The sequence below is a fragment of the Schistocerca gregaria genome, chromosome 4, assembly GCF_023897955.1.
Source record: "Schistocerca gregaria isolate iqSchGreg1 chromosome 4, iqSchGreg1.2, whole genome shotgun sequence".
Lineage (NCBI taxonomy): Eukaryota > Metazoa > Arthropoda > Insecta > Orthoptera > Acrididae > Schistocerca > Schistocerca gregaria.
In genome coordinates, this window is record NC_064923.1 from 526,326,712 (window position 1) to 526,351,385 (window position 24,674).

Below are 24,674 nucleotides of genomic sequence, written 5' to 3' on the forward strand. Positions count from 1 at the left end.
CATTAAAATATTGGGACATTGACAACAATGCACAAAATCTCTGCTGCAACACAGCTGCCTCATACTGGCTGTCCTAATGGGGCATGCATCTTATGTGAACATGAAGAGGACAGGAAGTTATATTTTCCATCCCGCCAGCACATGTATAAACTTATTTTAAAAAATGTATTTGAATATAAAGTACTATGGTATACGAAGTAATGCTGACATATGTTTTTAAACATCTGAGAGAAAACTGGAAAAATGTCAGTGTTAGTAATTGGCAAAAAGATTTTGGATTTGTTTCTTAGTGAGTCAGAAATTAAGGACATCTTACACTTTCTTGAAAGTGAACTAGATTAACTGAGAGTGAGAGGTAATACAGTGGACCCATAGAGCTGTGTGGAATGTTTCTGAGAAAAGTCCTTTTTTTTTTAGGGGGGGGGGGGGTACTGTAATTATACCTTTCCCAAGCAATGAATTGGGCAAGATGGATGACGAGCAATTTATTGCTTAAAATGTTTCTTCTAAGATCACAACTTGAACTTTCCATTTAAAATAAAAATTGAGAGCTGCCTCTTGTGATGATGAAGTAGATGTACAAACCAAAGTTAAAGCAAATTTGGACAGAGAGAACCTACAAATTTAAAAGTTATTATTTTTGTTTTTGTGGTGATCTTGATGGACCATGATGCGGTTAAGTTTATTATTATTCTGAACACCATTTGTTATTAATTTTTATTTGTTAATTTGCAACCCCTAATTCAATCATACCTTTATTTCAAAGGAAACATTAGCCGACTTTGTGTCAAGCAAAGAATTGATGTGTTCTCTTGCCTGAAGATTATGGACACTACTTTTATTCAAAAATGCCCTTCTTCATAGACAACCAGAACTTCATTTGTAGATGATAAGAAATTAAGGAGCTAAAGGCTGTTAACGTCTCTGTTGAAAGGTGTTTTAAATTAATGCAAGATTTTGATGGACTTCTGATGGCAGATGAGGAGCAATAGGAATTTTATTGTTGTTTTCAGTAACGTCATAGACTGTACCTGGATTGAAAGAAAGGGAAAATCATTCTTTAGAATAACTAACACATCCTAAAAAGCAAGTGGTATTTAGTTTTGTTGTTGTACTGTCCTGAATAACTTTTACACTGACTGAAAGCTGCAAACCCTAACATTCCCAGTATTAAAATTTGTTGCACTGGTCGATGTGGTTCATCACCCTGCTGAGATGAAGTTTTTTCCAGAGAAAATCCAGCTAAATAGAAAACATTTAAGGGGTGATGGTAAAATATTTTGGAAACTAAAAGTTTTGGGCAAAAAAAAAAAGTCGTAATGTCCAGGAAGGTGTCATATTGTTTTGACAACCAATGAAGTGGGTAGGGGGAGAGATGTTATGGTTGTGGAGGAATGAGGATAGGGTGTCTTGGCTCTGAGTCCAGATCATGAAAATACCATCAGTGAACCTGAACCAGGCAAAGGATTTGGGGGGGGGGGGGGCTATGAATATTTGCTCCAGATGGCTCATAAAATTGTGACATAGGAGTGCGCCGTGCAGTTGCAGATGGCTGTTCCATAGATTTATTAACATAATTCTCCTCAAAGAAATAGTAGTTGTGTATTATGATATAGTTGGCAACATACATGATGTATGAGGTAGTGGGTTCGGAGTTTTAAGACTTGAGAGAGGGGGTATTGATGGTAGTGACCAACAGTGGCTAGGCCATTGGTGCGTAGGGAGGTGGCACCAGCAGTGATGAGTAGTGATCCATGAAGTATAGGAGTGGGAATGGTGGAGTGTCAGCTAAGAAAATGTTCAGTATCTTTGCTGAGAGAGTCAAGGTTAGAGACAAGGTTTTTGGCAATTGATTGGGGATGTTGGTCAATAAGAATGGAAATTCTTACAGTAGGAGCCCAATAACTGCCTAGAGTGAAGCATCGGTGGTTATTGGGAATGGGGCTGAAGGTGAGACCTTTGGATAGGATTGAAACTTGTGTGGGGCTGAAGATTTTGGTGGAAAGGTTGACAGTAGGCTTTTCATGGAGTGTTGTTACGGAGCTTTAAAGGATGTGGCAAACTAAAAAAGTCAACTAGGTAGGGTCTTCGTGATATGAGAGGTGATGGGGAGGGGAGGAAAAGTGAGGTTCATTGTGATTAGGGTAGATGTTAATGGACAGTGGTGGTCCGAGGTGGGAGAAGGATGCCAACAGATTGGACAATTCATGGAGGTTGTGTTTGGATTATTCTTCCGGGTATTGGAGGGCAAAGGTTTAAATTTTGGAGATGTGATGTATGTAGTCAGGCTTGCACAGGAACAGTATCTTGTGCAGGGAACAGAGGTTTTCAGAGACCCCTGGGTCATGCATGTGTGTTTCTGCAGTATCAAGTTTGAGAGATAAGAACTAGCAGACTCTGAAAATTAAAGGTCATTGTGGGCGGAGGAGTGGGATCTTTATGGTTAGTCTGTTAAGGGGGCAGGGTGGGTGGGAGCTTTATTCCATGGCTTAGGTAACAGTTGAGGAACAGGATGTGGGACTGGATTTAAGATAGGAATAGGGATACTATTCTGAACTGATGCAGATTGATGGAGCAGCAGTCCAATTGGGTAAGGATGGTGCTAGGAAAATGAGAAATGATGTGCGAAATGGGACAAATGAAAGTGTTGGATTGTTGTAAAGGGAACTGGATAAGTGTGTGGGTTTGGGGAATGAAAAGGACAAAAGGAGGGTTACGGGGCTGCTCTTTAATCTTGAGGATATTTGATGGTGTGTAAGTTATGATGTATGGGAAAGAAAAAGGAAAGACCTTATGTTCTGATGGGAGCAATGTGTGAGGAGGATGGGTGGATTTGGAGATGAATAATTGTTAGAAGAGCATTGTAAGTGATCGGTGGATAAGTGGTTCATAGAATAGTGTGCGATGCAGTCAGACAGCGAAGTGCTAAAAGATGTCAAAAAAACCACATTGGTTGGGACTGCTGTAGCACATGCTTAACATAGGCAAGAGGTGAGCGGTCTTCTTTAATCCTAAAATCATTTAAATTCTACCAGAATTTTCCAACTATACTTACTTCTTATTTAACGTTTCTTAAACAATGTTGGTCCTGCTGTCACCATCAGCGTCTATGTTACTGCCACTGTCACACATTCAAACAGTTCGATAATAGATTCAGCAGGAAGAGAAGTAATTTTCTCCTTTCTACAAGCATTTAAAATTATTGACTGGGCCACTTCAAGTTCAACAACATCTAGGACTGCAACATAGAACACTCATCACCTTACAATTCTGCCTTTCTGATGGGTGATCACATGTTTGGACACAAATATCCCTTCTTCCATCAGGCAAAATTGTATCATCAAGTGCCAAGTGATAGAACAATGAGTTTTGTCCGAGTGGCTGCAATCTGATACTAGGGTTAAAATTATCATACATACATACATACATACATACATAAGCTTGTAGCAACTGAGTACATACCATGACCCTAGTTTGGGGAGGGGGACACGGGGGGGGGGGGGGGGGGGGGATAAACGATCAATACAGGTGAGGCAACCTATCTAATAAAATTTTTTTAGTGTACCATTGTGCTTGAACTCAAACTGAGCATAGATAAGGTGCGTCCGCAGCTAGTGGTCTAATGGCTAGTGTTGCTGCCTCTGGATCACGGGGTCCCGGGTTCGATTCCTGGCTGAGTTGAGGATTTTCTCTGCCTGGAGAGTGGGTGTTTGTTCTGTACTCGCCATATCATCATCATCATCATCATCATCATTTGTGACAGTGGCAAGGTTGTATTGTATAAAAAACAATTGGACTGTGTAAAATTTGGGACTTTGTACAGGCTCTGGTGACTATGCAGTTGAGCGCCCCACAAACCAAACTTCATCACTTATAAGGTGAATAGAATATTAAGTGCCTGAGTAATCAGTTTTCTTTACTGTAAGTGGTTGTTATGCAATGATTTCACTGTTTGTGATAAAGCTTGGTTACCAGTTGTTCTTTAAATATGAAATTAATACTTGGTACACTGAGGGAATTCGCTTACAGATTTCTGAAGTATTACAATCTCTTAGGTGTGAAGTATTATAATGTCTTTGGTGTGAGGAATGTGGCATGCTACTTACTTGCATTCACAGCAATGACTTAACAGAAAAAGGCACTCAGGAAAAACTCACATAAAATATAACAACTTATGTTAGTGTTGTTACAATCATTTTAAAGGCCTCTTTTATGTCTAGTTGGCCTAAGTTGGGTGCCCTTGTGTTGCAAGAGTTCTCCAGAGTACTTTACAATGAGGTAAAATGATGATTATTTAAACATTGATTTTAATTGGGTTATTAACTGTGACAGGCTGAGTACATTTCAATATAGATTCCAAGAAATTATTAAATGTGCATCCACAAATTAGCAGAACTTAATTGTGTTAGTGTAAGTACTATTGCAGACCTGTTGTTTCCTGAACGAAATTTGATGTATATTTGCAGGTGAGTAGTATGCCATCCATAATTCTGATATAGTTTTGAAAATGTGCAAGAAATTCAGATCAACATATGTGGCAGTGATTCAAATGCAAACAGTAAATATTTTGTGAAATATGTATTGTGCATATGTGACGCATTGTTCCATAACTTTTTGATATCATTTCTCTCATTCTCATTACAACTCCACAGTAATCCTTGGGAGTCTGCAGAACCACCGGTGCACTGTACAGCACACTATTTCTAGGGAACTGAATTTCTTGCTGCCCATTGTTTGAGTTTTTTTAATGTGTGCTTCACGGTTTGTGTACACTTAAAAACATTGATATGATATGATATGATATGAATTTGTGGGTGGAATACAAGTAATGAAAGGATGAAAGGTAGAACTTATCCTAGAGTTGACACATTGAGTGACAGAATTTGTTCTTAAGATGGAAAAGCATACAAGCGCACATGTGTGCTTGTTTGGGCATTTACTCTTTCTAGATTGCCTATTATTCAGAGCATATGAGAACAATTATTGCAGATTAAAAAAAATAGATTTTTAGTACCCTTACTAGTAGTACTTACTAGTTAATGTTTTTGTATTGAAATTTTAAATTGAGTCCTTTGTGAATTGAATCTGTAATAAAATGCTTTACTTTTGTCAGGCCTGCATCGTTACTGTTTCTTGCTATATAAACAGCCAGGCAAATTGACGTTTGATGAAAAGCGCTTGACAAATAGGTAAGTACATAATTTCGTTACTTGCACCAATGCTAAATCTAATAATTAGAAAATAGATATTTGACTTCTCTGTCATTTACATCAAAAATACTAATTTTTTGCTACTCTGGAGTACTTATTTATGGAAACTTTTTTTTTTGTCATTTAGAAACTGAAATATTTTTTCAAATTATATCAAGTGAATGTGATAGCATTGCTACATTTTGTACTGGAGTTCACAAGCGTGCCTTCCTAATGGTGAATGAAGGACTGGGCTATATCAATGCAACACATATACCTTGCTTGTGAGACACATGGGTTACACAGGGAGGCTACTTACCAAGAACACCTGGGAAGCTGGGAATTATGAAAGTCTCCAGGGGTAACTGAACTGTATACTGATAAAAAGAATTGTTGGAGTCAGTTTGCTAGATAGTTGTTTTCCAAAATAATCAGTTATGGAGTCGCATAAGGAAAGATAAAGAAGGGCACTGAATTATTGTGTTTGTTGCTTGATTACAATTGCCTCTGGCATATTTGCTGATAGTTTATTATTGACAGTGAGTTCTATAGCTCCAGAAGCATTTGCCGTTATAGGATTGTGAATGTGACAGTGGGCTGGAGAACTTGTCACATAGCCATGAATTTTGTCAGTCACGTAAAACCAAGGGTGATGTTTTTTTGTATTTATTTAAAGAAATCAATATTTGAATGTAAGTTTTATAGAGCAGCCTTGACTAATAAGGTCTCAGTACTCTTATACTAATTTCAGTGCAAAGCAAAGCTATGCTGACACTGTTTATGATAGTCGTCTAGTCTCATCAGTTACAAGGATAGGACCACTGGTAGAGAGAAAGTTGTTAGAATCAATGTCATAGGTGGCCATGGATGCACAGCATGCCAGTGTCAGTGTTCCTAGTCTCCAGCTGGCATAGATTACATGTTGTTGTTGTCTTCAGTCCTGAGACTGGTTTGATGCAGCTCTCCATGCTACTCTATCCCGTGCAAGCTTCATCATCTCCCAGTACCTACTGCAACAAACATCCTTCTGAATCTGCTTAGTGTAGTCATCTCTTGGTCTCCCTCTACGATTTTTACTATCCACGCTGCCCTCCAATGCTAAATTGGCGATCCCTTGATGCCTCAGAACATGTCCTACCAATCGATCCCTTCTTCTAGTCAAGTTGTGCCACAAACTACACTTCTCCCCAATCCTATTCAATACTTCATTAGTTATGTGATCTACCCATCTAATCTTCAGCATTCTTCTGTAGCACCACATTTTGAAAGCTTCTATTCTCTTCTTGTCCAAACTATTTATCGTCCATGTTTCACTTCCATACATGGCTACACTCCATACAAATACTTTCAGAAACATCTTCCTGGCACTTAAATTTATATTTTATGTTAACAAATTTCTCTTCTTCAGAAACCCTTTCCTTCCCATTGTCAGTCTACATTTTATATCCTCTCTAAGTCAACCATCATCAGTTATTTTGCTCTCCAAATAGCAAAACTTCTTTACTACTTTAAGTGTCTCATTTCCTACTCTAATACCCTCAGCATCACCCGACTTAAATCGACTACATTCCATTATCATCATTTTGCTTTTGTTGATGTTCATCTTATATCCTCCTTTCAACACACTGTCCATTCCATTCAACTGCTCTTCCAAGTCCTTTGCTGTCTCTGACAGAATTACAATGTCATCGGTGAACCTCGAAGTTTTTATTTCTTCTCCATGGATTTTAATAATTACTCCGAACTTTTCTTTCGTTTCCTTTACTGCTTGCTCAATATACAGATTGAATAACATTGGGGAGAGGCTGCAACCCTGTCTTACTCCCTTCCCAACCACTGCTTCCCTTTCATGTCCCTCGACTCTTATAACTGCCATCTGGTTTCTGTACAAATTGTAAATAGCCTTTCACTCCCTGTATTTTACGCCTGCCACCTTTAGAATTTGAAAGAGAGTATTCAAGTCAACATTGTCAGAAGCTTTCTCTAAGTCTACAAATGATAGAAATGTAGGTTTGCCTTTCCTTAATCTTTCTTCTAAGATAAGTTGTAAGGTCAGTATTGCCTCACGTGTTCCAGTATTTCTACGGAATCCAAACTGGTCTTCCCCGAGTTCGGTTTCTACTAGTTTTTCCATTCGTCTGTAAAGAATTAGAGTTAGTATTTTGCAGCTGTGGCTTATTAAACTGATAGTTCGGTAATTTTCACATCTGTCAACACCTGCTTTCTTTGGGATTGGAATTATTCTTCTTGAAGTCTGAGGGTATTTCACATGTCTCATACATCTTGCTCACCAGATGGTACAGTTTTGTCAGGGAATGTTGTCTACTCCCGGGGCCATGTTTTGACTCATGTCTTTCAGTGCTCTGTGAAACTCTTCACGCAGTATCGTATCTCCCATTTCATCTTCATCTACATCCTCTTCCATTTCCATAATATTGTCCTCAAGTACATCGCCCTTGTATAGACCCTCTATATACTCCTTCCACCTTCCTGCTTTCCCTTTTTTGCTTAGAGCTGGGTTTACATCTGAGCTCTTGATGTACATACAAGTGGTTCTCTTATCTCCAAAGGTCTCTCTAATTTTCCTGTAGGCAGTATCTACCTTACCCCTAGTGAGATAAGCTTCTACATCCTTACCTTTGCCCTCTAGCCATCCCTGCTTAGCCATTTTGCACTTCCTGTCGATCTCATTTTTGAGACATTTGTATTCTTTTTTGCCTGCTTCAATTACTGCATTTTTATATTTTCTCCTATCATCAATTAAATTCAATATTTCTTCTGTTACCCAAGGATTTCTACTAGCCCTTGCCTTTTTACCTACTTGATGCTCTGCTGCCGTCACTACTTCATCCCTCAAAGCTATCCATTCTTCTACTGTATGTCTTTCCCACATTCTTGTCAATTGTTCACTTATGCTCTCCCGGAAACTCTGTACAACCTCTGGTTTAGTCAGTTTATCCAGATCCCATCTCCTTAAATTCCCACCTTTTTGCAGTTTCTTCAGTTTTAATCTACAGTTCATAACCAATAGATTGTGGTCAGAGTCCATATCTGCCCCTGGAAATGTCTTACAATTTAAAACCTGCTTCCTAAATCTCTGTCTTACCATTATATAATCTATCTGAAATCTGTCAGTATCTCCAGGCTTCTTCCATGTATACAACCTCCTTTCACGATTCTGAAACCAAGTATTAGCTATGATTAAGTTGTGGTCTGTGCAGAATTCTACCAGGCGGCTTCCTCTTTCATTTCTTTGCTGTAGTCCATATTCACCTACTACGTTTCCTTCTCTCCCTTGTCCTACACTCGAATTCCAGTCACACATGACTATTAAATTTTCGTCTCCCTTCACTATCTGAATAATTTCTTTTATTTCGTCATACATTTCTTCAATTTCTTCGTCATCTGCAGAGCTAGTTGGCATATAAACTTGTACTACTGTAGTAGGTGTGGGCTTCACATCTATCTTGGCCACAATAATGCGTTCACTATGCTGTTTGTAGTAGCTTACCAGCATTCCTATTTTCCTATTGATTATTAAACCTACTCCTGCATTACCCCTATTTGATTTTGTGTTTATAACCCTGTAGTCACCTGACTGGAAGTCTTGTTCCTCCTGCCACCGAACTTCACTAATTCCCACCATATCTAACTTTAACCTATCCATTTCCATTTTTAAATTTTCTAATCTACCTGCCCGATTAAGGGATCTGACATTCCACGCTCCGATCCGTAGAACGCCAGTTTTCTTTCTCCTGATAATGGCATCCTCTTGAGTAGTCCCCACCTGGAGATCCGAATGGGGGACTATTTTACCTCCAGAATATTTTACCCAAGAGGACGCCATCATCATTTAATCATACAGTAAAGCTGCATGCTCTCGGGAAAAATTACGGCCGTAGTTTCCCCTTGCTTTCAGCCGTTCGCAGTACCAGCACAGCAAGGCCGTTTTGGTTATTATTACAAGGCCAGATCAGTCAATCATCCAGACTGTTGCCCTTGCAACTACTGAAAAGGCTGCTGCCCCTCTTCAGGAACCACACGTTTGTCTGGCCTCTCAAAAGATACCCGTCCGTTGTGGTTGTACCTACGGTACGGCTGTCTGTATCGCTGAGGCACGCAAGCCTCCCCACCAATGACAAGGTCCATGGTTCATGGGGGGGGGGGGGGGGGGGGGTAGATTACATTGCACAGCATATCTGATGACGAGGATTTGATTTTTTGGGGTGGGGTGGGGTGGGGTGGGGTGGGAGGAGAGCTGGTTGGTTAGTGTTTTTCTAATTCCAGTGTTCCCACCCCGAAACTCGTAGCTCGCTGGGTTGGCTATTTGTTGCCTTTGGGCAGCGATGACCTCATTTTCCCTGGTTTTCTTCTTCAGTCAGATCCTCCAGAAGCTGTGCATAGCTGTAAGATTTCACAACTTCAGCTTTCAGAAGTGCTGGCTGGCATTTTTCTCTTAGTCCCTGCACTCTGAATATTTCTTTTTGCTTAGTGTTGACTGGATTTCAGGCTGCTGACCCCTTCCCTCTATTATGTCGTACTGCTGGTTGACACAGGAACAGTTCATAACCCAAGCAAAGCTGTAGCACATCAATATACTTGAAACTTTATTTTAAAATTGATCATAGTATGATGAAAGAGGAAAAAAAAGCTGAAGAAATAGCTTAAGTGTGGGTGGTCACATGAGCTGAGCTTGTGATAAGGTGGGTATGAGGTGGTGATCAGATAGTGACAGCTGGGATTGGAGGATAGTGTTTTGAGAAGATGTTGCCATGCATGTGAAGATTATATAATCTATCTGTTACTCAGGCAATTCTGACTTCTTTGCGTACTTGCAGCAGACGCTCATATTTTATAATTTTGCTGATAGTGGATTTTTCTGTTAACTCTGTCTGGTAAGGGGTAACAGATCTCTTTTGTGCTGCTGCCACTACTACTACTCAGCAGAATAAAAAGTTATATTTATCAGAGAAAAAGAAATAAAGAGAGTAAAATCTACATACATACTCCACAAGCCACAGTATAGTGCATGGCCACTAGTCATTCCCTTTCCACTCACAAATGGAGCGAGGAAAAAATGTTCCTCTGTATGCCCTAATTTCTCTTGTCTTTGTGGTCCTTACAGGCAATGTACATTAGTGGTCATGTAATTATACAACGGTCAACTGCAAATGCCTATTCTCTAAATTGTCTCAACAGTCTTTCATGAAAAGTGTTGTTCACTCCAGGGATTCCCATTTGAGTTCATGAAGCTTCTCTGCAATATTCGTGTGTGATCAAACTAACTGGTGACAAATGCTATAGCACATCTCTGAATTGATTAAATGTATTCCTTTAATCTGACATGGTGGGGATCCCATACATATGAGCAATACTCAAGAATTCATTGTATCAGTGTTCTGTATGCTGTTTTCTTTGTAGATGAGCTACATTTTGCTAGATATCTCCCAATAAACCACAATGGACTATTCACCTTGCTACTACTGACGTTATGTGCTCGTTCAATTTCATGTCACTTTGCGGTGTTACATCTAGATATTTACTCAACATTGCTGTGTTAAGGGACTCATTACTAATACTTTGTTCAAACATTATATGATTAATTTTCGTACTCAAATGCATTAATTTTCATTTTTCTGCATTTAAAGCAAGTTGTCATTCATCACACCAAATAGGTATTCTGTCAAGAGTTGTCCTGTATCCTTCTGTAGTCTCTTCTGATGAACACTTGTTGTCCAGGACAATGTACTGGCTTCTATTACTTAATAAGTTTTGGAACCGCTCACATGCATGAGAACTTATTCCCTATACTTGGACTTTGGTTAGTAGTCTGCAGTGAGCACAGTGTCAAAACAATTTCTGGAACTAGGAATATGAAATCTACCTGTTGCTCTTCATTCATGCCTCACATTCTGTTACATGAGAGAAGGGAAGCTGAGTTTCGTGTGAGTGATGCTTTCTAAATATGTGCTGATTTGTGGACAGCTTTGCTGTTTCGAGGAAATTTATTGTATTCAAACTTACGTTCAAAAACACTACAGCAAACTGATGGTAAGGATATTGATCTGTAATGTTTCATGTCCATCCTTATATCTTTCATACATACAAGAGTCGCTCGTGCTTTTTACTAGTTGCTTAGGACTTTGTGCTTGGCAATAGATTTGCAGTAAATTAAAGCTGACTGAGGGGCCAGTGTACTCTCTGTAAAACAGAATATGGATTCCATTTGGACCTGGTGGCTTATTTGTTTTCAACTCATTTAGTTGTCTTAATGCCAGGGATGTGTGTTTTTGCAGAAGTTTTAATTTAAGCTTTCCTTTTGCTGTTGCTACATGAGACTGGTTGACAAGTGCCTTGAGAGAAGCTTTCAACCCACTCACTGATTCTATGTAGTAGGATTCTTGGGTACCCAGCAACTTCTTATGTTAAATTATAACACTGGTAGTTATATATTTTGCACAACAATCTTTTTTATTTCTACTAACTTATGTCTATGAACGTTTCCACGTTTTTTTAACCAGGAGTCCAGCAATCTGTGAATCCTCAGTGTTTTCTGAATTTCATTAATAAACAGTGGTGGTTCTTTTCTGCATTAATCCAATCTACTCTCTTTCATACATAAAAGTTCTCCTTGCCTTCTTGATGGATTTGTTAACTTTGATAACCATAATTGCTGTGATATTATGTTCACTAATCCCTGTCTCTGTACTGACACTGTTCATAAGGCCAGTCTGTTGGTAGTTGCAACGTGTAGGATATTTCCTTTGTATGGTGCGTCAAACTAGCTGCTGTAGAAAGGTTTTGGAAAATGTATTCAGAACTACTTCATGGACTACCTTTCCATATCACCTCCTCGAACCTGTGATTCCAATCTCCACAAAAGTTTTGAATTTTTTTCATTCATGCTTAAAATATTTAATGTTCTGCTAATTGTACCACCTAAACTTGGAAATCGTAATTTATTTTCAGTATCAGGGTGAAAATCAAAACTTACAGCACAGCCTAAATAAGGGATTTGAGACACTTGTTCTAAAACTGAGTTATCCAAAACAATTGCCATTATTTTTATTTTTTTACTAGAAATTTTAAAGTTGTACTTCTTACAAATTTTGTTTATCTGGTACACTGATCTTTGGAGGTCATTTTCATTCTTTTGAATAATAATAATGATGATGATGATGATGATGATGATGATGATGATGATGATGATGATGATATCAGCAAAGAAAAGTAAAGTCTCTTTTGTTATCTTAATTCCTTTGTTTACATTACATTTCTACTTGCGAATATTGAGGTCAATGCAGATACTAAAAAGGGTAGGTGATAGTCAACATCCTTATCAAACATGTTGGTTAATAATTATTTCTTCCAATCAATTTCTACTTGTGTTTATTACAATGCGTGTAGTTTTGTAAAGAGTTTTCACCACCTCTATTAGGCAATTGGGATACCTACGTTCAAATATAATCTTCCATAGGCTATCACGGCTCACATGGTCAAAGACGTTCTCAAGGTCGATGAAGGCCATATGGGTTAAGTTCTCTGTGTTTTTCGATGATGTTTTTAATTACAAAAACATTGTCTGTGCCTGAACAACGTCGTCTAGATCTGTTTTGTTCTTCAGAAATAGTAGCTTCTGTAATATTCTTCATGCAGTTATTGATCTTTGAGTATAGTTTGTAGCCAGTGTTTAGAAGACTTATGCCATGATATTTTTACAGTTATTATGTTTCCCTTTTTTGAAAGAGAGATCACTTATGCTGTTTACGGAGGGTCTGGGATCTTGCAATTCGACCAACATTCATTTATTAATTGTAAAAGTCTTTTATCTAGCAGTAGTCCATATTTAATTAGCTCTGCATTTATTCCATCTGTTCAAATAGCTTTTCTGTTTTTCATGCCTTTCAAATGCTGTTATAGTTCATCCATAGTAATTGGATCCACTGTTTCATTGTGCATACTTTGTCAATTACTATCTTTGGCCATTTGTGCACACCACAAATCTGTATAATGATTTAGCCAATGTTCAGTGAGGTGCCATCCTTTTCTTCCTTGTTGAGGGCTTTCGTGACCTTGTAGGCACATTGCGTCTGCCATGTACATTGTGTTCTAAGACGCTTATGAATGAATCCCATGACTCTTTGTCTGCTTTTCACCTTTGTTTCACAGCATTCTTTTTTGTTTTGTATGTTTCCCAGGTTTCTGATGCTTTTGTCAGCAGAAAATTCAAATAAACTATTTTTTTCTGTACTGGCTTCTTTAATTTCTGTGTTCCAAATTTAGTCATTTTTTCCCATCTGTTTCCTTCCTTTTACCGAGTGCTTCTAAGGCAGTTTCAGTGATGCAGGTTTTGCTATTATTAGATTTTATATCTATGTCTTTATTGACTGGTAGTGAAGCAAGCTTTTCTTGGAGTCTGTACTGATTAAGTTTCCCCATACTATATTGAAACATGAGATGGACTTCAAACCACCCTTGTTGTTGCTTCTTTTGTAGTTCTTTTGTCTTCTTCCACTTTGATAGTAACCTTATCTTACTGTCTAGAAGGAAGTGGTCACTACCTATGTCACTTCCTGTATAAACACGTATATCTTGCATAAGATTCTTCATTTTATCATTAATTACTATGTAATCAATCACAGACCATAATCCTCATATGCTCCATTTAAACTTGTGATTGTCTTTCTTACTGCAGAATGTTTTGATAATTTTAAAATTGTTGGAGGAGGCAAATTCGTTTAATTCATGTTCATTATTATTAAGGGCCTATTCTCCAAGTCTTGTATTCCTGGTATGGATACATTTCCAATTCTTGAATTAAAATCACCAGTGATGACAACATGGTCTGTCTTGTTGATTGTATTCACGTCTTTCTGAAGATCACCATAAAATGTATCAGAATTATCATTGCCTTCAATAAGGCAGTGGCCCCTGGCAGGGTCCAGTTCTCAGTTCTAAGCATAATTTGAGCACCAGAGCTTTCCTGGAGGGCAGTAAATTCAGGAACTGTGGTATGAATACTCTGGTAGTTTACTGTTAAAATTTTGACATCTGAAGTGTCCTGACTTTGTAAGTGATATGATTTCACACTCTGCATATTGACTGGTGAGCATTCATCAGGCTTAAACTATCGCACAATTTAAAAAGCTTCCGTATGCTCTCCACAAGTACTCTGGTTCTGTGAGTAGTGAAACCCTGACACATCAAAATGAGTACTACAATACTCCATCTTATAATACTAGCCTAGAAATCTGCAGCCAAGACCATCACAAAATTGACAGGGTATCTGGTTGGGACCCTACACAAGTCTCCAGTCCAAAGGACACTAATCAGTTATGTGCATGATACTGCAAATTGTGAGCTTGCCTGCACCCTGCAAGCGAGGCTGGCAATCAATGTTCATGACTTCTACCAGCCACCTGAATGAAATGAGGGTGGCCGCAGGATCCAAGTAACAGGTGTCATTGATGCCGATGTGAGCCACAACTTGTTGATGACTGCACCATGAACCCTCAATATCCACAGGAAGGGCCTCCTCCATGCCCTTCTGTAGGTCTGGGGGTTAGATAAGGCCCGAGGTATTCCTGCCTGTCGTAAGAGGCACTAAAACGGTCTCTCACATTTCGACCTTTATGTGATAGTCCTCTGTCAGGTTTGACATCCATCTTTCTAAATGTTCCTGAAGAGTGAGTCAATTGGGGAAGGGCACCTTCCATGGTGCATCTTGTCCAGCGTGCATCAAGATCTTTAGCCCACTTTCTTGTTTTTGCATTGCAGTCACACTCATTCTCCATGTCTTGGGTGAGGACACCTTTCTGGGTGCGTTTTCCACAATGCAGCATGCAGTGTTACTTTCTGCACCGACGATGACCGCAGACTTCTTAGCACCTTATATCGGCATGGTAGCCAGTGTGTTGTGGTGGGGCCACCATGTACCCTGTTGGTTGTAGCCCCCTGGCAACACAGGGATTACTCTGCTGGTGCCTCCGCCGTTAACTCCCCACGTATGCCATGGAGTAGATGCCCATCTCCCTGGGGCATCAGGACTCCCAGCAATGGCCATCCTGCCAGGTGGCCCTTGCTGAGGCTGGGTGGCGCCCATGGGGAGGGCCCCTGGTCGGAGTGCGTGGCATCAGGGTGGATGACATGCCATGAAGTGTAGTACATCATTTCTTGCTGGTGGTCCGCAACCAGCGGTCTCTAAGTGGGCAAAGTCTAATGTCAGTGCTAAGAAATATGACCCCAAATTGTTCCCCTCCCTGGCCACACCATGGGAGGCACACCAGGCTAAGGATTGCAGTGAAGCTTATTTGCCCCAGCACCTTGTATGTATGAGAGTTGATGGGGAATCTTTCATGTCCATGAAGCCTCAGTTTTTTTGTGGACCATTTGGAGGACAAGTTTAGGGAGGTTTCGGGCTTGTATAAAATGCACTCTGAATCAGTCTTCATAAAAACAGCATCCTCTACCCAGTCACAGGCATTATTCGCTTGTGACAAGTTGGGGGATGTTTCTGTTACCATCACACCCCATAAGAGCTTAAATATGATCCAGGGTATTATATTCCACAGGGAAATTCTTTTGCAGTCTGACGACTAACTGCGTGCCAATTTAGATCAGCGAGGTGTTCAGTTTGTCTGGCATGTCCATCGGGGTCCGAGGGATAATCAGATTGCCACCGGTGCCTTCATCTTGGCCTTAGAGGGTGACACATTGCTCGAGAAGGTCAAGGTGATGGTCTACTGCTGTGATGTCAAGTCATATATCCCTCCCCCAATGAAGTACTTTCAGTGCTGGAAGTTCCGCCATATGTCTTCCCGCTGTACTGGTGGCATGACATGTTAAGATAGTGGACATCCATCACATCCCAATACTCCATGTGCCCCACCTCCCATCTGTGCCAACTGCAGAGAACACCATTCACCTTGCTCACCAGACTGCAGGATTTTACAGAAAGAGAGGAAACTAATGGAATGTAAGATCCTGTACAGACTGACCCACACTCAAGCTAAGAGGAAATTTGAGTGCCTACATCCTGTGGCTATGACATCCTCTTACGCTGTCGCTACAAGAACAGTTGTCGCCCCCATCAGTTCCTCGAATTCCTGTTGCCTTTCAATTCGACTAAATACCTAGGAATTACAATTACAAGCAACTTAAACTGGAAAGACCATATGGATAATATTGTGGGGAAGGTGAAACACTTAGAAGATGAGACAAACCCACTAAAGAGACAGTCTGTATTACACTTTTACGTCCTCTTCTGGAATATTACTGCGTGGTATGGGGCTATCTCTGCCAACATCCAGATACTTCACAGATACACATGTGATGTTTAGAATGTGTAGACGAGCATTGTCCTGTTAAAAATGGCACCACTAAATCGTCGTATCAGATGTAACACATTAAGACATAGGATGACTGAATCAGTGAAGTCCTCCCAGCCAGGGAAACCCGAGGAGCAATGAGAGAAATCCCAAAAGAAGGTTCCCAAGACTAATGGAATTGTGGTGGCACCTAGACCACCGCTACTTACAAGCTCTGTGTCCACGGATGAGGTAGAGATTCTGGTGTCTGCTGAGGACGGAGATCTCGCCGGACCCTCACACATTGGATATAGACTGCTCAGGCAAACGTTGGTGGCAGCAGGTGATCCTGTGGCGCAAACTGCCTTATTGAATGTTACATGCCTTCCCAGTCTCACGATGACATCATTTTCCAGTGAAATTGCAGCAGTTTTTTCCACCGCCTGGCTGAGCTACAGCATCTGTTAAGCTTTACACCTGCTTTCTGCATTGCCCTCCAGGAAACCTAGTTGTTGGCAATGCGCACCCCTGCCCTCTGTGGCTATAAGGGATGCTGCAGGAACCGTAGCGCTATAATTGAGTGTCAGGTGGAGTTTGCGTTTATGTCCTAAACTCAGCCTGTAGTGAAACTGTGTTCCTTCAAACCCCTCTTCAAGTCTGTGGCTGTCAGAATAAGGATGACACAGGAAATAACTGGATGCAATAAATGTCTTCCTCCGGATGATGCAATATCCCTGAATGTATTAACTGCAGTGATTGATCAACTCCTTGAACCTTTCCTACTTTTGGGAGATTTTAACACCCGTAACCCCTTGTGGCATGGTATTGTGCTTACTGGCAGAGGCAGAACTGTCGAAACTTTACTGTCTCAGTTCGACCTCTGCCTCTTATATACTGGAGCCATCACACATTTCAGTGTGGCTTCATGGTAGTTGCTTGGCCATTGATTTATCAATTTACAGTTCGGGGCTTCTACCATCTATCCACTAGAGAGCACATGACGATCTTTGTGGTAGTGACCACTTCCACTCACTGCCCCGGCATAAGGCCCACGGACACTTACCCAGACGGGCTTTAAACAATGGGACTGGGAGACTTTCACCTCTGCTGTCACCGTTGGATCTCCCCTTGTTGTATGCACTTATTCACTCCTCCAGTTGGTAGTACCAGACTAATTTGTATATTTCTGCTGTAACTTTCGGAAGAGTGGATGGCAGCTGCAGTCTCCAGCATCCGGTTTGGAAACAGTTCTAAGAGATAGAAAGACACTGCTATTGCAGGACTCCTTTCTTATTTGTGTGGTGGTTTGGAACTGCATGCACATGATTTTTTTTATTTACAAGATGATCTTCTCCTCCTTTGCAGTGTCCAGTTTCTCCCTGTTCAAGCTACAGAACTTTGGGTTGTAGGTGTTGCAAAGCAGTCAAGAATTCCTGCTTGCTCGTTATGCAGCAGCTTAGTAATTTTCTTAATTGCATATGTTGACTGTCTGACTGATATTTTTGTTGCTGAATGCATTTAATTTCGCTTTCCACATCAGCAAATCAGCAAGTTGATGTCTTCATAAGGATTTCTTTGAGCATATCTTCGGTCCAAATACTTCTTGGAGATCTTATCATTAAAATGAAAGTGGTTTCAAGTATGCCTATTTGAACATTTACATTCAACTTTCTTGTTAATCGCTGCAATTTTTTTTAAGTCAAATTTTCATTGAGGATGTAGGCTTTTGTGCAAAACCTTAATTCCATAAGCTTTGAGGTTCATTTGTAAGCCACTACCATTCCTTATTGAATTTCATTGCTGTCTCTTTTTGGCATACAAAACAGTTGGTTATCCTATTTAAAACTTTGCCTTGGTTGAAATAAGGCACAGATAGTGATAGTGACAGTGAGTATTTCGGCTCAAATTATCATCTCTTTCTGCCAAGATTTCTTATGAGTGCTTCTCTGCTTGTGAGGAAGTTTTTGTGTGGAACATTATATCCAGACACACGGAATATAACAGTGATGTAATTCTAATATAATTAATTGCAGTCGAAAGAGAAAACATAGAATCCACTGTGTGATATGGTTGTTGAACAGTTAAAAGGCACAAGTCGATAGGCACATAAATAAGAATTTGATATCTCTCCCTCTCCCTCTCCCTCTCCCTCTCCCTCTCCCTCTCCCTCTCCCTCTCCCTCTCCCTCTCCCTCTCCCTCTCCCTCTCCCTCTCCCTCTCCCTCTCCCTCTCCCTCTCCCTCTCCCTCTCCCTCTCCCTCCCGTGCTTTAGCTGTTAGCTTGTGTCAAAACCTTGGCTAGGTCTTTATTGCATCAGGAGAGGGTTTGGTCATCATTGTGGCTGCCCAGTTTGTGGAGGAGGGAAACAAATGTGTACAGATGAAACATTTTGCTATGAAATAATTCATGGTAGCTACTGACAAGAAATTGTTAATGGTTTCCTTCCAGGAATGGGCTTATTGAGCAAAGGAAGATAGGTTAAATGGATTAAAGTTTTTATGACTGTGAAATAACAGTGTTTTAGACAAGAGAGAGAGATCAGTGTAACAGAAACAGATGAGGAGTTTAGGATTCTTAGGGGTGGTATTCCATTACACACAGAAGCTGTGAAATAATGAGGCCCATCAATATGAAACTTAGGCTCCTTCCAACCTCTTGCGATGTAAGTCACATCCATGTGAAGGAATGAGGTTCCTATGAATACATAGTACATCTTGTTACAGTTGTGAGCTGGTATGGATCAAGAACACAGGGCTCACATTTGGCAATTTTACAGGTCAAATTCCCATCTGGCCATACAATTTAGGTTCCCCTAAATCAAGTAAAACAAATGCCAGAATGGTTTCTTTGGAGGTAGCCGATTTTCTTCCTCATCATTCCCCAATCAGAGCTTGTGCTCTGCCTCTGTTGACATTGTCAGTGTGACCTTAAACCATAATCTTTGTTTTTTTTATTTCTGTCTCTATAAGTCTAAGGTTAAGGGAGGTACCACAGTTTGTTCTAAAACATGGGATGCTGATTATCAAACTTCCATAATCCTGAATAAACTTAGAATAGTCAAGGAAACTGTAGTTACAAAACTTCCCTTTCCTAGGGGGCCTGTCACATAGTCCAGCTTATGCATTAGCCACTCAGTGCTCACTCATAGCTTCGTTTTCTGGTGTATAGGACAAAATCTGTGAATGCAGTACTCACTCAGTTATGTCAAATATCCTCAAGGTGTGTACTAACATGCTTTATCTAAGGCGGGAGTTAAACACCTGTCTGTCTGTAATATCAGCAGCTGATAAAACAGCTGTCAAATAAGGCTCCTTGGTAACATACTATTGCTACCATGTGAGACTGGTGTAATCCTTCAGATGGAAACTAGACCACAGTTCATTGTGAACTATTAACAGAAATAATTATAATGATCCATCCGTTTCATTCACAATACTGCTGTAAGTAGTTTCCGCAAGTGGGCCTCATATTTGTTTATTCCAGCCATGATTGCCTCTTCCTAGAGCATGTGAACCTGTTTACGTCAATTATCTTGATTATATGCAAAATCATTTGTTGAAACATTTAAATATCAGATTATATAGACAGTTATAATATTAATTTTGATGAAAGAGTTCACAATGTACATTGCTGTTTGTGAAAAGTGCAACACCGAGAAGGAATTACTAGAATAGTGCCACACTTGGTGGAAGTGGCAATGGATGTGCAAGCAATATGTGATAAGTTTTGCAGCGAGATGGAGTACACGAAGGCTGAGCAGGCCCCTCTCATTTCTGTCTGACAGGGTCGGTGTTGGGCCTAGTGTAGTCGGTGCAGAGCTGCCACGCAAGGTGGAAACAATACAGTGAGTGCCAGTATGCCTTGTCGATGTCAAAGGTAGCCATATCGGCATGTGAGCGAGTTCGAACGGGTCAGAATAATCGGTCTGCGGGAAAAGGGGTTGTCATACCGTGACATTTCGGCTTGCACAGGGCATGCTCCTACGACAGTGATGTATGTGTGGAAGCAGTGGATAGAGGAAGGTTGCACGCAGTGACGAGTGGGAACTGGGCCACGGAACGTGACTACAGCACCAGATGACCGTCATTTGTCCATATGGCTATTATGGACCGTACAGTGTCATCTACAGTGTTGGCTTGTCACTGGAGCACTGCTACAGGTGTGAACTTTTCTGCACCGACAGTTTGTCACCGTCTGCTGCAGGTTGGACAGGTTACACACATGCCATTACGTCGCTTCCATTGTCCAGAAACCACAAGCTCCTCTGACTGCAATGGGCACGTGAACACTGTCACTAGGGTGCTGAGTGGCAACATGTAATCTTCTCGGATGAGTCCCACTTCAGTGTGTCCTACAGTGATTGCTGCATATGTGTCCGATGGTACCACGGTGAGAGCAACGTGGAGGGCTGCATTGTGGAGCGGCATAGCAGACAAACACCAGGTGTGATGATTTTGGGCGCCATTGGTTACAACTGATCTCGCCTCGTATATATTGTGGGCACTTTGAACAGCAACCAATACCTGATAGAGGTTGTGGAGCCAGGGGTACTCCCCCTCCTTCAGGCATCTCTACAGGCCACATTTCAACAGGACAGTGCCTGGCCACATATTGTGAGGAATGTACAGGCCTTCTTTGAAGAGCAACAGGTACCATTGCTTCCCTGGCCTGCACGTTCGCCAGACATGTCGCCCGTTAAACACATCTGGGATATAGTTGGTTGGCACCTGGTGCATCACGGTCCTCCAGTAACTGGTGTCATGGATTTGTGGGCTCAGATACAAACTGCGTGGAGGGATATCCCTCAGGAATGTATTCAGAACCTTATTTATTCAATGCCATGGCGTATGGTATAGCAGCTCTCATTGCTGTGCATGGTTCCCACACAACGTACTGAGTAGTAGGGCTCAAAAGACGTGCACAGATTTGAAAAGGTAATCATTTGTTATTTGTCATGTACCTACCCTGTAGTATTAAATAAATTGAATTCATGCATTTCCTTCATGGTGTTGCAATTTCCACAAACAGTAGTGTATTTTTGCAGAAATGTGTTTTGTTAGTAACTGAAGAAATTCTTGAAAATTTTTGACTGCAGTTGGGACCATTCGCTGCAGCAGGAACTTGGTAGCACAATTTCTTAATGAGTGCTTTTGCAGGACCCGCCATCTTAAAATTCCTACATTGCATATGCAGAACAAGAAGTTTCCTGTTTTCTTTTGCCCTTTCCAATCCTATTTTTCTATGCACTGTATTCTCCCCAACACTTATTTTACGCGGATAAGGTTGAGAGAAAACATAGATGAAAAATGGCTTTCATTCTAGTTAGTCTTTTGTAAAATAGTCAACTAATTCTGCCTCCAAATTCAATGCCATGTCCAGTATTACATTAAGAAAAGCCTTCAATTCTTCTAATCAAACATCACTCCATGAGTGCCATGTTGAGTGTTCCATTAAATGAAAAGACATTTTTGTACCTTTTCTGTAACCTACATTTTTGTAGCATTCACAGTTTCACTAATAAGATTGTCTGTGGAGAAGAGATGGAAATATTCAGTTTTCTCCTCCCAATGTTTCAAATGTACTACAAGCTTTGGTATGTGTAAAATGATATGTTTAGGCCATAAATTTCATTTCTACCTAATATGCATCTATCTTCAATCAAGACTACATAAGGCATTTCAAACAAAATACTGAACTCCTGTGTATTGCAACAAATGGGGCTAGATGATGATATAGAGACCGTGGTGAACGGATGTGACATGAAAGAAAATATGAAGAGAGTCAAGGGCTTCCTGAAATGACAATTATTCATGACTAGCCAATCACAGAAAACATTTAACAATGCTAGTATGATTAAACAAACTCCGAACAAAAAATGAGTCCTTCGGATAGTACACAGACTTTAAAAGCAAATTCGTGGTGATTTTGGATTTTGATCAAACACCATGAGGAATGGTGAAACCTTGTTTCTTGTCAGAAAACTGAAACTTCATGAGATCCACCATCATGTAATTCAACTTTTTGGTACAGGTGGCGTCTCTTCATCACCTTCCACTCCAGATTTTGATTCACTATAACTTATATCCCTCATCCTGTGTCCTCAAGGAGCCACCTGGCAATACCATCATCTGTTGCACGTTTTCTACTGGCCATTATCCTACAAGAAACTTGCAAATGTAACGTGTTTAGAGTTGTCAGGTCGGTATTCTTGCTAAGTGACGTCATGCACCCTGTGAAATCCAGCAAAAGAATGGATGGAAAACACAATAATAGAAAGGTAGGTGCTGTCATCTGACAACGGAGCTGTTGTGGGAAATAGTGACGTCGGACGTGGTCTGACAGTGAATCCAAATGGTTAAATAATAAGTGTAGGCCATGCTAAACTGCAAAGTTGAGTTAAAAAATAATGTTCAAAAAAATTGTTTATAATTTGGCAAATTGTATCAGTGGCTCTTCCTTTTAAGTTATGTGCCATGGTGAAAAAAATTCAAATGTGTTGATAGATCACGATCGCTACTTCCCAATTCAAATATTTTAAACTGTTGCCACCACCACTGGTGCCACTGCCATATTATTATGCTTACCTACCCCAGCTGTCATTCAATTCTTGTACTGCACAATTCACACTACTACTATTAAAAAGACTTGTCTAATTTCTTAAAGCCTGATGGACTACCAGTTCTACCTACCAGACCCAAACTTTGCACAGCTTAAGAAATAACAACTATATTTCCATGATTTTGCTTTTAAAGTCAGTGTACTATCCAATGGACTCATTTTTTGTTCAGAGTTTGTTTAATCATGCTAGCATTGTTAAGTGTTTTCTGTGATTGGTTAGTCATGAATAATTGTCATTTCAGGAAGCCCTTGACTCTGTTCACAATTTCTTTCATGTCATATCCGTTCACCACGGTCTCTATATCACCATCTATCCCCATTTGTTGCAATACACAGGAGTTCCGTATTTTGTTTGAAATGCATCATGTAGTCTTGATTGAAGATAGATGCATATTAGGTAGAAATGAAATTTATGACGTAAACATACCATTTTACACATACCAAAGCTTGTAGTACATTTGAAACATTGGGAGGAGAAAATTCAATCTCAGTTTATGCTGCAAATTTAATATTGTAAACAAATGATTATTGGAAGTGTGTTTTGCAGTTGTACATCTGCATGTTGTGAACAGTCTGTGATTTCTTTTTGCAGGTCAGGTGAGCATCGTGGGAAATTTTCTATTCGAAATTTTGCTAAAAAACATGGCCTTGGCAACCCAATTGCTGGAAATTTGTACCAGGCCCAGTGGGATGACTATGTTCCCAAATTGTATGAACAGCTTAGTGGAAAATAAATGAATTGTGCTGCCTGTCACTGGTGCATATTCTGAATGCAAAGCACATTGGGAATTTGTTGTTTTATAAATGGCATATATATGAGCTATAAATATATGTGGTTAATTTACTGGTCACACACAAATGCAAAAGTGTTCATTGTTGTGGGACTCTTTATTTTTCAGCATTAATTGTTGTTGTATGCAGTTTGGTATTCACAACTACCATTGACAACTCTGTATCTTTAATTACACTTATTGTTATCTTGTCCATTACAATAAATTCAGTCTTGCATTCAAGCATTGCTTTTTTAATCCTTTTTCTCTAACTGCTGGTTATCCTTTGTTGCTTCATTCATTTGGCTGTAACTAGACTTAAGTGTGTGTCATGGAAACTGTTTCTGTTGAACAGGACTAGATTTAAATTAATTTGAATCCTGCAATTAGATGTAAAATGTCACTGATGTCTACATAAATGACCCAAAAAGCTAATAATATTTAAAATTGTGGATCAAAAGGTTAAGAACAAATAATGTAATCTACATCAACATTTATACCCAACGGTGTGTGGCAGAGGGCACTTTATGTGCCACTGTCATTACCTCCCTTTCCTGTTCGTCGTGTATGGTTCGTGGGAAGAACAACTGTCGTAGAGCCTCCGTGCATGCTCGAATCTCTCTAATTTTACATTTGTGATGTACTCGGGAGGTATAAGTAGGGGAAGCAATATATTCAATACCTCATTCAGAAACGCACCCTCTTGAAACCTGGACAGCAAGCTACACCGTGATACAGAGCGCCTCTCTTGTAGAGTCTGCCACTTGAGTTTGCCAAATAACCCTGTGACGA

General features: G+C 40.1%; 1 protein-coding gene across 4 annotated transcripts in view; it reads left to right on the plus strand.

Moving 5' to 3' along the window:
* LOC126267145 (protein D3-like) overlaps nt 1-24,125 on the plus strand; it is an 88,107-nt gene extending 63,982 nt beyond the window's left edge. For all 4 annotated transcript variants that reach the window (XM_049972074.1, XM_049972075.1, XM_049972077.1 and 1 more), the window contains exons 5-6: nt 5,114-5,189; nt 23,705-24,125. In XM_049972074.1, coding sequence (XP_049828031.1) covers nt 5,114-5,189; nt 23,705-23,846 — 218 coding nt within the window. In that variant the 3' untranslated portion in view covers nt 23,847-24,125. The remainder of the gene's footprint in view (nt 1-5,113; nt 5,190-23,704) is intronic.
* Nucleotides 24,126-24,674: the final 549 nt, after the last annotated feature.